This window comes from Schistocerca nitens, chromosome 1 (assembly GCF_023898315.1).
Source record: "Schistocerca nitens isolate TAMUIC-IGC-003100 chromosome 1, iqSchNite1.1, whole genome shotgun sequence".
Classification (NCBI taxonomy): Eukaryota; Metazoa; Arthropoda; class Insecta; order Orthoptera; family Acrididae; genus Schistocerca; species Schistocerca nitens.
The window spans coordinates 1,015,334,556-1,015,347,967 of NC_064614.1; the positions used below are offsets into that span (position 1 = coordinate 1,015,334,556).

Below are 13,412 nucleotides of genomic sequence, written 5' to 3' on the forward strand. Positions count from 1 at the left end.
CTGGATTTTGCATACCACTAGGACAACTGGATGTGCACTGAGTGGTGACAGGTGGGCTTTCCAGACAAATCACATTTTATGCTTCATCACTCAGATGGCAAATACCTTGCAAGAATCATCCAGGCTAGATAAGGGAGCAGTATTGTCTGGGGATCATTATCATGGCATTCTCTGGGTGGTCTGATCATCCTGGAGGGCCCAATCAATGAACAGAAGTACACATATTTCTTTGGGGACCATGTCAATCCCTATATGCCGTTTTTTTCCCCTCCCTCGGCATGATGGCATATACCAGCAGGACAATGCAATGTGTCACACAGCTTGCAGTGTATAAACTGTTCATGCTATGGATCTTCAACCAAGAAACCTAGTGCAGCTAATCATGGCACAGGAGTTGGCATGGCTCTACATCCCTGTCGTTATCTTACAAAACCTCACTGACACACTTCCTGCACATCTGCATAGCAAAAGGTGGATATTCTGGCTGGAAAGCCCACCTGTCACCACTCAGTGCACATCCAGTTGTCCTACTGGTATGCAAAATCAAGCCTTCATTGCAGATGAACAGTAATCAGCATGAGTACATGAACGAGGCACCTACTGCAGAGACCCATACGCAGAAACGTTCACTGAATGGTCATTGAGGAGAGACTGTTGGTAGCCCCTTGATTCATCTGGGCAGTCAGTTCTCCAACATCTGAACATCTATTCACCCATACACAATCTCCATAGCTGTTGTTCACCCCTGTCATCTATGGCACATGATGGACAACAATTGCCTTGGCACCAGTTTTGTTTAGCGCTCTTTTGTCGTGCATGGGACACTTTAGCCACAGCATCAAGTAATTTGAAAACTTAGTCCTTTTGGAAAGCTTCCAGCATTGGCCTGAAAGCTCCATTTCTTCATTATGACAAAGACTGCACTGTTTTCCACATCTCCCCAACACGCTTTATATACCCTTCACTGTTAGTGCTGTTACTTGCTGTCAGTGAGTGGTTATTGATTGTTGATATGAAACACAGGCAGTGGTTGCATCAATGTGACTGGACCATGTATATTGTGGACACATTATAGGAGAATAAACCTAAGCAACTGTAGCAAATGTTTCACAGCAAGGGATTTTCCAACAGTCACATTGATACTGAAACATTCCTGCTCACGATGTAGAGAAAAATTCAATCAAAATTTCAATTAAAAATTAATTATGTGCAATATCCACACCAAATACTGAGTTTCTGGCTTTTGACAGGTGCACATTAATGCGACTGTGACATGTACTACCAAATAAAACTCTTCATTGCACTGAAATGATCCTTGTATGTGATTCAATTTTTTCCTTGTATTGTACTAGCAAGAAATGTGGCAAGACTTCTTAGAGAGGTAGCAGTAGAAGACTGTTTTCACAGTTACTGCATTTAGAACACTATTTCATGATCATCTAAGCTCATTTGCCGTTAAAGCATTGACACATTTTGGCTCATGGGAAGGATACTAAGAAAATGCAGAAAATGCAATCCATTTACAAAGGAGATTGCTTGCAAAATGGTTGTACAACCCATCCTAAAATAGTGCTCATGTTGTTTGGGGCTCATACCAAATAGGATTACCAGTGGATGGAACATATATACAAAGAAAAGCAGCAGGAATGGTTACAAGTTTGTCTGATGCATGAGGAGAGCATTGTTGAGAAGCTGAAAGGACTGAACTGACCGATTTTTAAATAGAGACCCAAACTATCACATGAAAGCCTACTTATAAAGCTTCAAGAACCAGCTTTAAGGAAGCAATCCGGTAATATATAATGCTCCACATGTACAACTTCCATGCACATTGTGAAAATGAGATTATGATAATTACAGAGGACAAAAGTGGTGTTTCAGCAATCACTCTTCCTCCACTACATAAGTGAATGTAATGGCAAGAAACCCTAATAACAGGTACAGTGAGAAGTGCCCTCTGCCATTCACTTACCAATGATATAAATAGTAATAATGAAGTGTACAAGGATGAGTGCATATTGATGCTGTATATCTACAGTTTGTTGACATTGACTGCTATCTACAGTCTTACAATAATAATACAGTATGGAAATAAATGTACTTTACCTGTAGTATAACATGTATCAATGTTGCTGGATCTCCTCCCCCTATAGGTGACATTCGTAACAGGCACAGAAACTGGCGCATCACAAAGGGGAGCAGAAAACAGAGCCTTCGTTCCCATGGAGACCAAGCAGTAAGTGCCTTCATATGAAATAAACAAAATTGCTTATAAACTGAATTTTCAACAAAACTAGACATTGAAAATTTCTAGGGTTTACTTTATATATTTTACTGAAGATGATATTGTTGTAGTCTTGCAGCTCTTGTGGTTTGATGCAGCTCTCCACTCTAATCTCCCTTGTGTGGCTCTTTGTCTCTGCGTAACTACGGCAACCTACTTCCATTTCAACCTGGTTAATGAATTCGACCCTTGGGCTCCAAAACTAATACTATAGTATTCTCCCTAAAAGATAATGATACCATGACAAAGGCGCTATCAAATTACTGGGTATCTACCTCAACACAAAACTGAACTGGAGACCATACACAGATAATCTATGTAGCAAACTATTTCATGTGTTGTACCTAATCAGGAACTAAAAACGTGTTAGTGTGAAACAACTGCTCCTTGCCTATACACAAGAACTATGGATAATGATGTGGGATAACTCTGTTGAAGCCAGAAGAGTTTTTCTTTGGTAAAAACGTATGGTCTGAGAGCCAACAATCCATGCAAAATGTATTTCATCAATAACAAAACAATGGCTATTCCAATTCTATACATATTTCACATGCTTATACTCACCCAATGACAACTGGGATAAACACGAGACAAGAACAAATGTTCACTTTTACAGAACTAGGAACAGGAACTCTCTGCATATTCCCTGGACTAGACTGACAACCATGTGAGGTGGCACAGTGGTTAGCACACTGGACTCGCAGTCGGAAGGATGATGGTTCAAACCCGTGTCTGGCCATGCAGATTTGGATTTTCTGTGATTACCTTAAATTCCTTCAGATAAACCATAGGATAGTTCCTTTGAATGGCCCAGGCCATTTTCCTTCCCCATCCTTCCCTCTTCGAAGCTTGTCCGCCATCTCTAATGACCTCGTTGTCGACAAGATGCTAAATACTAACCACCATCTCCCTCCTTCTGGACTAACAACAACTCAAAAATACTTTCTGCATGCAGGCAGGTCTCTTTTTAATAAATTAACAAGTGGAATGAGGCAGTTAAATACTAATAAGTCCAGAAAGATTATAGAATCCAGTCTGAGAGAAAAATCTTTCTACACTGTTGAGGAATTTGTCAATAGCAATGTAAGTAATCTACCAATTTAATTATAAAATAATAGCTTTTATCCTTATCATTCTTAAGAGTGGGTGTAGAACAACTTTGTATAAGTAGTGTAACTAAATTTAGCGTTGTGTGATTATAAAATCATACAACTGCACATTGTGCAATACAATCTGTTAAAATAAACACCTGACATATATTTTTGTAATTATGGAGGGCACCTTATGCAGCTTGAGGGCTGTCTTATGGTTGAGTGAGTAAATGAATAAATGGATCTACAAGGCCAAGATAATATTGAAAAGTTATGAGTGTTACATAACACTGCTGATTTCTGGGAACATTTTGTTAGATTGGTTGTAATCAAGTGAAACACATCCTATAAACTGCTATGGGGGTGTATTTTAAATATGTATGAGATCAAACCTCCTATAAGTAGGTGGCAGACTTCATTTCATTGGTAGTCTAATGGCAAAATCCTGGCAAGTTTACAAAAGGAGACTGCTTAAAAATCACTTGTGCATTCCATCTCGGAATATTGCTCAAATGTGTTGGACCCATACCAAATAGGTCTAACAGAGGATAGTATGTAAAGAAATGAGCACAAATGATCATAGGTTTGTTTCAGTCATGGGAGAGTGTCATGGAACTGTTGGAAAACCTGAAATGCTAGAGGTTTGGAGAAAGACATAAGTTATTCTGTGAAAGTCTGCTTACAAAATTTCAAGAGCCAGTGTTAATGAAGAATCTAGAGATGTTTTGTAACCCGCAACATATCACTCCCATAGGGACTGTCAAAACAAGATTACATTACTTAAAGCACACACAGAGGCATTTAAGCAATCATTTATCAAATGCGTCAAACACGTTTGGAATGGGAAGGAATTGTGACATGTATCACTATGCTAAGTGCCCTCTGTCAAACACTTCACAATGGTTTGCAGACTATGGTTAAAGAGGGAATTTTTTGTCTTACCAGCATTTTGTAATGGTATTCATCCTGTTAGACAGCTGTTTGATAGTCATACCAATATAAAGAGCTGGGCAATGATTGCAGCAGAGCTGGTATATGATGTGGCTGCTATCTCTGGTGGCCTGGCCTCTGAGGGGGTAAGGTAAGCCTGTGGTAGGACTGGAATAGAAAGTGCTGTTGGGTGAATTGAGCAGGTCTTGCACCAGATCTTCCACAGGGATATAATCTCTGTGGCATAGGATTGGGTTTGAGAGTGGCATAGGGATGGACTAAGGATGCACTAGGATGTAGTAGAGGTCAGAGTGTGGTGGAACACCAATTTAGGAGAGGTAGGAAAGATCTTGGTAAGATGTCCCTAATTTCAGGGTTTGGTGATAGATTATCAAAGCCCTGATGAAGGATGTGGTCCAGTTGTTCTGGTCCAGGGTGGTACTGGGTGCCGAAGGGGGTGCTTCGTAGCTGGTTCTTGGGGGCAGTGGGAGGCTTGCAAATGTGTGAGGACTTGGCACGGGCAATCTATTTCCAGACTAGGTGTGAGGATATTGCCTGTCTGTGTGCCCCCCCCCCCCCCCCCCCCAGCCCCACCTCCACCACCACCACCACACACACACACCTCTCAACAGCCTCCCACCGAATCCAATGCTGCACCTGGCAGTCTGGTCCTGATGCCATTTAAACCCTGCATGCTCCAACAGACAGCATTCTTCTCTCCACTTATCTGTGGACTGCTAACCCTTCCGTTTCCTTACCCTACTCTGGATTCCTGCTTTTGTTCAACATGACATTTGCATTCTGGCTAGAGTGGGCAGCAAAAGTGTTCATGTGTGCATGAGGTGTGCTTGCTTGGGTGAATGTGTGTGTGTGTTTTCTTTTCTGAAGAAGACTTTCACTGAAATATTAATGTGTGAGTTGGAATCTATCCTTTTCATAATATGTTGAAAAATGGGTCAAATGGCTCTGAGCACTATGGGACTTAACATCTGAGGTCATCAGTCCCATAGAACTTAGAACTACTTAAACCTAACTAACCTAAGGACATCACACACATCCATGCCCGAGGCAGCATTCGAACCTGCGACCGTAGCGGTTCCATACTGAAGTGCATAGAACCGTAATATGTTGAACTATGTATTCTAGCAAAAATGTAGTACTTCTAATTTTATGGTTATTACATATTGGATTGGGAAATAATGGAAAACAAGAACAGACAACCATTCACTAGCTTTCAACTAAGCTATTCTTTCAGTTTCCCAATTTATCACACGTGCATGCACACACACACACACACACACACACACACACACACACACACACACACACACACACACACACACACACACACACACACACACCTTTCTCACTGTCTATCTTTCTCCTTCCAGCAATCTAATCAAGTATTTGGCAAGGAAGGGGAAGGGTACAGTGGAAGCAGAAGAGGGCAAGACAGACGGCTCTCATGGAAGTGGTAAAATGAGGATTAATTATTATAAATGATAAACACAAAACTGATGAAATGGAGTGTGAGAGAAAGAGACAGATAGATATTTAGGGAGGGAGGGAGGGAGGGAGGGGGAGTAAAATGTTGAGACAGGAAAGGAAATGGTTAGGGTGAGGGAGCTAGAATGAGTCAACTGAAGATGGGGCAGCAGAAGTTAAGGTCAGAGGGATTTTGAGAATTGAGAAAAATTTGAAGTGAAAATTCGGACTTGTGCAATTCAAAGGAGCTGGTTCTTGTGGACAGGATCCAGTGAAGTCAATGGCATTGCCTCATGCAGTATTTTGTGTCACCACATGGTTGAGTTTGCAATTTGGTGGTTGCCATTTCCCTGGAGACAGCTAATTAAGTGTCACATAAGGCAGAATGCTGCACAGTAAACAAAGCACAGCTAGTACGTGATGTGGCTGCTTTCACATATGACCTTATCTTTGATTGAGTAGTAAATAAATGTGATTGAGCTGCAAAAAGAGGAGGTGAATATGTGTAATGAATAGGTATTGTATCTGAGTAATCACTAAGAAAGGGGCCATGAAGCCAGGGGATTGGGAGTAGGAGTGACTTAGGGCTTGTTATCGTTTGGATGTGAGACAGACTACTACTTTTTGGAGTTTTGGTAATATTTTAGGCAGAAGTTTACTCATGTCTCCTGATGTAGATGAGTTCCTCAGTGCAGAGAAACAGCTATCAGTTTTTGGGATGAGTACTGTCTAAAAGGAATGGGATCATATATGAAAGCCGTGCTGCAAATACTGTACTGTATTTACGTGGGTGTGAAATCTAAACAGCTACCAGTGTGAATGGCCAATGGCAGATCATGGCAAACTGTTAACGACATACTTATGAGTGTTCAACTGAGTTGTTGTTTCCATTTCATGCACAATATTTTGATGTCTGACCGAGTTGTTTCCTCTAGGTGCTGCGAGTTGTGCTGTTATACATACTTGCTGCCTGGACTGAAACTAGTCTGTAAACTATCATTGGTTTCCTGCCAATATTTATAGCTGATTGTAAGTTCATCTTCAGATGCCCACTATGCCCTTTAATGCTCTTTTGTGTTTTCAGTGTATACACTGATATTCTGTGAAACATCCATGAATGGAACAGCAAAGGGCAGAAAAGATAGTGAAACTTTTAGTATCTTCTGCCATATACTATGTGGTGGATTAGCTGTTACATTTTTGTCATTTAAAATTTTACTCATGTACATAATACTTGTATAAATCACTGTCAATATGATGGTCCTTTTCAAATACAAACTACAAGTATCTCATTTTGTGCAGATGAGTGACAATGCTGGAATACATTGACTTCTCATAAATATAGAAATAATATGTAATATTAGATCCTGGCTGTTGGTTGTTGACATCTGTGGCATTAATCTACTTACTGAGAAGTCTAACACTGTCACAATTTAATCTGTCTGGAATTTGGTTTGGTTTTCATTGATCTCAGAAATACCGCTGTGTGTTATTACACACAGACCTGGGTTAATTCATAGGAGAGCTATAGGCTGTTTATACTTAAGTGCCATGAATACAAACAGCTTTGAATTATCCAACAAAATAAGACACATTATTACAGTAAATTATTACTTTTAAAATATGACATCTGTTCAAAAAATTATGGAAAATTCATAATTTTGCACCAATAGTGTGTTGGAGTGAAATGTGGTTGGCATCCATGCCTGTGTTTAATGTGTAACTGCTGGAAGTTTCATTGCTGTATGTCTCTCGGTTATTGTTCAGTGCTGTATTGAGTAGAACATTGTGTGACAAAGTTTGTGAATACTGAGCTGGCAGAGTTAGAGGAGCAGGATGTCTGCATTAAATTTTGCATGAAACTCAAGAAATCCTTTACAGAGACACACCAAATTATGTAGGAAGCCTACAGTGATGAGTGCTTCAGCCACACTTGAGTGATTCACATGGTTTCAAAATGGCAAGATTAAAGTTAAGGATGATCCTAGTTTAGGACGTCCTTCAATATCTACTGACAACGCTCATGTCAGGAATGCCAACAAAATTGTGCGTGCCTATTGAAGACTGACAGTCCAAGAGATTTCAGAAGAAGGTAAAATGTCACATGGATCATGTCAAGAAATCCTGACACAGCATCTTGGAATGCATCATGTTGCCTCCCAGATCGTTCCACGGCTCATGAGTCAAGACAAGAAAGATCTTCACCTTGCTTTCTGTGAATAGCTTTTGGATCATGCAAATGAGAACAAGATGTTCCTTGAAAGAATCATAACTGTGTGGGTCTATAGTTATGATGTTGAGACCAAGGTTCAGTCTTCACAATAGTGGGAGAAGGTTCTCCAAGACCAAAAAAAGCTTGTCACATAAGGTCAAATTTCAAAGCCATGCAGATAGTTTTCTTTGACTTTGAAGGATTAGTTCATTATGAATTTGTGTCACAGGGATAAACTGTTAATTGATGGTACTATTGTGTTGTGTTGTGACACCTGTGAAAAAATGTGAGAAGGAAATGACCTGAAATGTGGTAAGACAATTTGTGGTTCTTGCATCACGATAATGCCCCTGCACATTCATCCCTGTTGGTGTGTGACTATTTGACAAAAAATGAAACCACTGTGTTGCTTCATGCTCTGTACTCTCCAGCCCTGGCCCCTGAAGACTTATTTTTATTTCTAAAGTTGAAAGCTCCATTGAAACGATGAAGATCTGCAACGATAGACGAGATAAAAGAAAATTCCGAGAAGATGCTTTGTACAGTCCAGCAAGAGGCACACCAAGACTGCTTCTGGAAGTGGAAACGGCATTGGGAGTGGTGTATCAATTGTGGAGGAGAGTATTTCGAAGGACACCATGCACAATAAGTAAAGGGTAAGCATAGAAAAAAATTGTGCACAAAGTTCCAAAATTTTTTGAACAGACCTTGTATGATATTTTTATGAAGCCATCAGACAAGGCAGATAAATAATTACAACTTGACATTCTATTTGCAGACACTGAGTGAGACTTAATTATGTACCACACACGTGACTAAGAACCTTGTGTATTATAGGGACACTGTCTCATATTGAAAGTATTAGTATTGTCAAATGAATTTTTATTTTGATGGCTGTTCATGTATTAGCATTAATGATAATCAGTTCACCAGGTCAAAGAAGATAGAAAAGGATATAGCAAGAAGTTAGAGAACAAGAAGAGATTGACAATCCTTTCAATATTTTCAGAAATGTGTTGCCTAATTAATTTCCTTACACTTGTTAATGTATGAACTTTGACATGTCTATATAATTAATATTTATTCTGCATTATTTGTGAGTCTTTCCATGGTACAAGAAGTCTGGATGAATTTCAATGATTGACAAACATTTATTGGTATCCTTTTTACCATAAAGTTAGCAGATTAAACAATATTTGCTAGAAACTTTCCAAATTCTAATGGCTGCAGATATTTAACAAAGTTTCTTCTTCATTGTGCATCTCCATGTTATTATCTTCTTAAGAGGGAACAATAGTATGAAAATTGTGTTTGGAATTAAAAGGTATTATATTTTGACATACCTTGTAGAGGCCCCATATGGAAAGAACACAGTAGAAACAAACTATGACATATCGACAGAGTCGTGGCAAACAATATGTGGATGCAGAAATAGCTGGAAGGGCACCTGAAACATATTCAGTGAAAATAGTTTAAGTCAGTTGTGATGAATACAGTATAATAAGTGTGTAAATTACCTATTCATACTCTCGATTAATTAGAAAACTTTAAGTTTTAGCACACATCTGTAACACATTTATGCTCATGATACACATACCAGCCGGCTGATATATAGAGGGAGGGAAATTCAATTACTACAACAAGTACCAAATTTTAATTTTTTACATGATGACTACTGATCAGTGATTGCATGATATCATAAAACTGAAAAGAACACCAAAACAAAATATTAGCCATAACACATACAATGAAACATCATGTTGCATCATTCATGCTTTTAAAAAGTTGAAATTCTAACTACTCTTAGCCAGTTGTTTAGCTACATTCTCTCTGGACCAGCACGATTTGGTGACTGTTGCGTCACAGTATGGCCTCAGCACAGTCCTAATGTACTGGCATGCTGACAGCTCTGAACAACCTGTTGCTTTCACCTCTAAATCTCTCACTCCAGCCCAGCAGCGTTGCTCTCAGCTGGAAAACAGGCTCTTGCCAGAGTCTATGCTCTCCAGAAATTTCATGTTTTTCTGTATGGCTCCAAGTTTCACCTTACTACTGACCATAGACCCTTGGTTTCCATCTTAACCCTTACAATTCCTTGCCTGACAAGGCAGGGCACTGCCCACGTGCTTTGCCACTGTTCTTGTTTATCTACAATTACAAAATCCATTTTTGACCTATACCTGAACATGCTCCACCTTCCTGTAGGTCGTTATCCAAACTTTGATCAGGAAGAATCGCTTTGCTTCCATCTGGATACTGGCCACAGTGGGGAGTTTCCCAATTATGAGCTCACGCATAGCAGTTGCAGTTGCTGCCAACCCACTTCTCCACCAGCTGGTTCAGTTTGTTCAACAGGGTAGGCCAAATAAACCACTGGGTCGGGTTTTGGAACCCCTGCACAGCTGTTTTCGACAGTGTTTTGCTGTTGTCCATGGAAGAACCCTCTCCCATAGTAGTCATTCCCACTGCGTTATGGTGCAAGATTCTATACCTTCCCTACCTGGGCCATTGAGGAGTCTTGCACACTAAGCTTTTAGCTAGGAGACATGTATTTTGGCCAGGGATTGTTGTCCACCACTGGGGATGCCATCTTTCTGATATCCATATGGCTGATGGGCTGGTCGATGGGCTGGTGGCATGCCTCTTTGACCAGTTGTGCCACCACTCACTGCCAGAAGCTAATGGGTTGTGGGTGTGGCTACAGTCTCCCCTGCCCATCCACCACCCTCCGCCTCAAGCCTGTTGTCATCTGCTGTGGCTGCTTCCTCCACATGCCATGGAGATCCAGCTTCCCAGCACTGGCACTGATCTATCTTTGGCTTAGGGTCCGTTGCCACAGTCTGCTGTTCTGGTCAGGCTGCCTCCACCTGCCCGCTCAGCATCATTGCCTCAGCCATCATTGCCAGGAGGTCCAGCTCTGTCTCCTCTGCACTGGGACCTGCGTGCTGCTGACGACGCAGAGATGGGAATGGCATCATCCTCCCTGAAGCTGTGGTTAGGTGCTGTATGGGCTCACTGCCCTTGGACATGCCCGTGTATTCTTGCGTTCTGGCCCTATGCTCCAGTGCACACCCGACACATTGTCCTGTCCTCACCATTGGCAGCATCTGCCACTGCTCTGGCTCCAATGGATGTGTCTCTTGTCAGGCCTCCAGGATCTCCTCCATCACCTGGGCACCCTCTTCGCATGAGGTAGAGGTGTGCTGTATCCTACTATGTATGTGTGAATGTGCTGAGAGAGTGTCATTGCCATATGTACTTACATCAACCACCAACTATCAGTGAAGGTTGGCCACTAGGGCCACCTATAGGAAGGAAGCATGCACATGGGATGTTCTATGCTGTGCTTTCTTGGTGACTCATGCCTATATATGCATGGAGCAGCACTGTCTCACACTCACTATGTTCTTTTAGCTTGTACCACTCACATCAGTTGTTCTGTGTAACATTTTTGTTCCACCTTCTGTATGACCATTTTCTCTTGTTATGTGTGGAGTCACAAGAGACTTCTTTCCTTTATTGTTCAGAAGTTTATGAATAAAGCTATATTTGGGTTACTTCGATCAGTTTCATATATTACTTATTTACTAAACCATGTTAATAATATTTTGCTCTTACAAGAGTCCCATGTCAGGAACTGTATTCAATGAATTTGTTTGCAGTTAAGCAGCAATATGTTCACTATAACACATCAAAAAAATGTGGTAATGTGTAAATAGCGAAAAAAAAAAAAAATCAACTTTTGATTGTGAAAATCAATTCTGGAGTTCATATATATGTGTAAATATTTTGTAAGGTGTGAGGTGTCAGATAGGTCTCTAAATGAATAATTTTGGATTCTGAGCAGTTTTAATAATTGATTATCATCATGGAATATTTTGATTGCTCTTGATATATTGCATTCATAATAACAGATAATATGAAATGAATATAGATAAATCTGAAGTACAAAACCTTACTTAACATAAAAAAGTTACACGCTATGTTATGATGAATGTAAATCTATTTGCATATCACTGAAGATCTGAGATAAGAATACTGCAGCAAAGGAACAGATGTGGGTTATACAGATATTTCACATTTTGTACTGCTTTATAAAAAACTAAAAAGACACTGGGATGGAAAACACGTAAGTTGTCTATTTCTTTTCTTCCCTTGTTTTCCCTATTTTTGAAGGAGAGATATTCCATTCTGAACTCACTGTTTTTTTCTGTTAGTGGGTGCACTTGTACTGCACTAAGAGAGAGCTTGTATTGTTTACTTACTATAATTCTTCTTTCTGTCTCTTTCCTTTTTTCTTCTCCACCAAAGCTCTGTGATTTATGGCACATATTTTTTCTTACCCTATGACATATCAATTCCTTGTAGCACATAACTAGTACACCAATACTTGAATCTTAGCTGCTATTATTCATTCTTATATCTGACTAGAAACATTTGAGTGCAAGGTCAAAAAAGGGCAATGACGTTTTCGCCATTTGATGCCTCACATGTTGTCTACCAATCAACCAAAATATTGGCTGCTAATGGCAATAGGGGTGGGACTTGAGGTATCCAATGGTGAGCATAGCGTGAGGCTATGGAGCATAGTTGAAATGCTTAGTGATGAGTAATTCATAACAATACTACAGTGCTAGTGGTGCTGCTACAGAGCAGAGCAATGGCAACAATAAACAAAACAAACATTGCATTATATCTGCAACAACTGTTGCAAAAAATGTTCAGATGTGTGTGAAATCTTATGGGACTTAACTGCTAAGGTCATCAGTCCCTAAGCCTACACACTACTTAACGTAAATTATCCTAGGAACAAACACACACACCCATGCCCGAGGGAGGACTCGAACCTCCGCCGGGACCAGCCACACAGTCCATGACTGCAGCGCATTAGACCGCTCGGCTAATCCCGCGTGGCAACTGTTGCCAAAGTTGACATTTTGTCAGATGGGAACACAAGGAATTTTGCATATTGAGAAAGAAGTGGCAGATGAAATATTACCATTTCTGCGAGATCAGTCAGTGGAATGTGTGGTGTCATGTATGCTTGATGGTGCAGACAATGTACATGGGGAGTACAATGATGATGATATGTGCTAAACAAGTGAAAGTGGTGTTGAAACAGGTGTTGAGTGATGCAGTTCATTATTCTTGTCACACAGTGAGCCTCAAATCTCATCTCCAGTGAAACATAGAAAAGAACACTCATTTTCCAAGGTGCGGGTACTAAACATAATTACATACGTGGAAGATCATCTGAAGCATAATAAAAAAAAAAAAATATGAAAATATTTCAAATAAATACATAGGAATATGACCTTGTAATGCATAAGAAAATACAATGGATATTCAAGGGAGGGCAAGGTGCACTTGTTACAAAAACTGGTGTTTGTGTGTTTCAAGGATGCTCGAT

The 13,412-nt window shown here is 40.2% G+C and overlaps 1 protein-coding gene and 1 long non-coding RNA gene across 2 annotated transcripts in view; one reads left to right on the forward strand and one right to left on the reverse strand.

The window, feature by feature from the left end:
* LOC126196198 (uncharacterized) overlaps positions 1-13,412 on the forward strand; it is a 91,176-nt gene that overhangs the window by 69,093 nt on the left and 8,671 nt on the right. The window contains exon 4 of the long non-coding RNA XR_007538746.1: positions 2,154-2,236. This is a non-coding gene — a long non-coding RNA (uncharacterized LOC126196198). The remainder of the gene's footprint in view (positions 1-2,153; positions 2,237-13,412) is intronic.
* LOC126196166 (progestin and adipoQ receptor family member 4) overlaps positions 1-13,412 on the reverse strand; it is a 223,889-nt gene that overhangs the window by 58,143 nt on the left and 152,334 nt on the right. Inside the window, exons 3-4 of the mRNA XM_049934546.1 lie at positions 9,346-9,449; positions 2,107-2,244 (exon numbers count right to left, since the gene is read on the reverse strand). Of these exons, the coding sequence (XP_049790503.1) occupies positions 2,107-2,244; positions 9,346-9,449 (242 nt within the window). The remainder of the gene's footprint in view (positions 1-2,106; positions 2,245-9,345; positions 9,450-13,412) is intronic.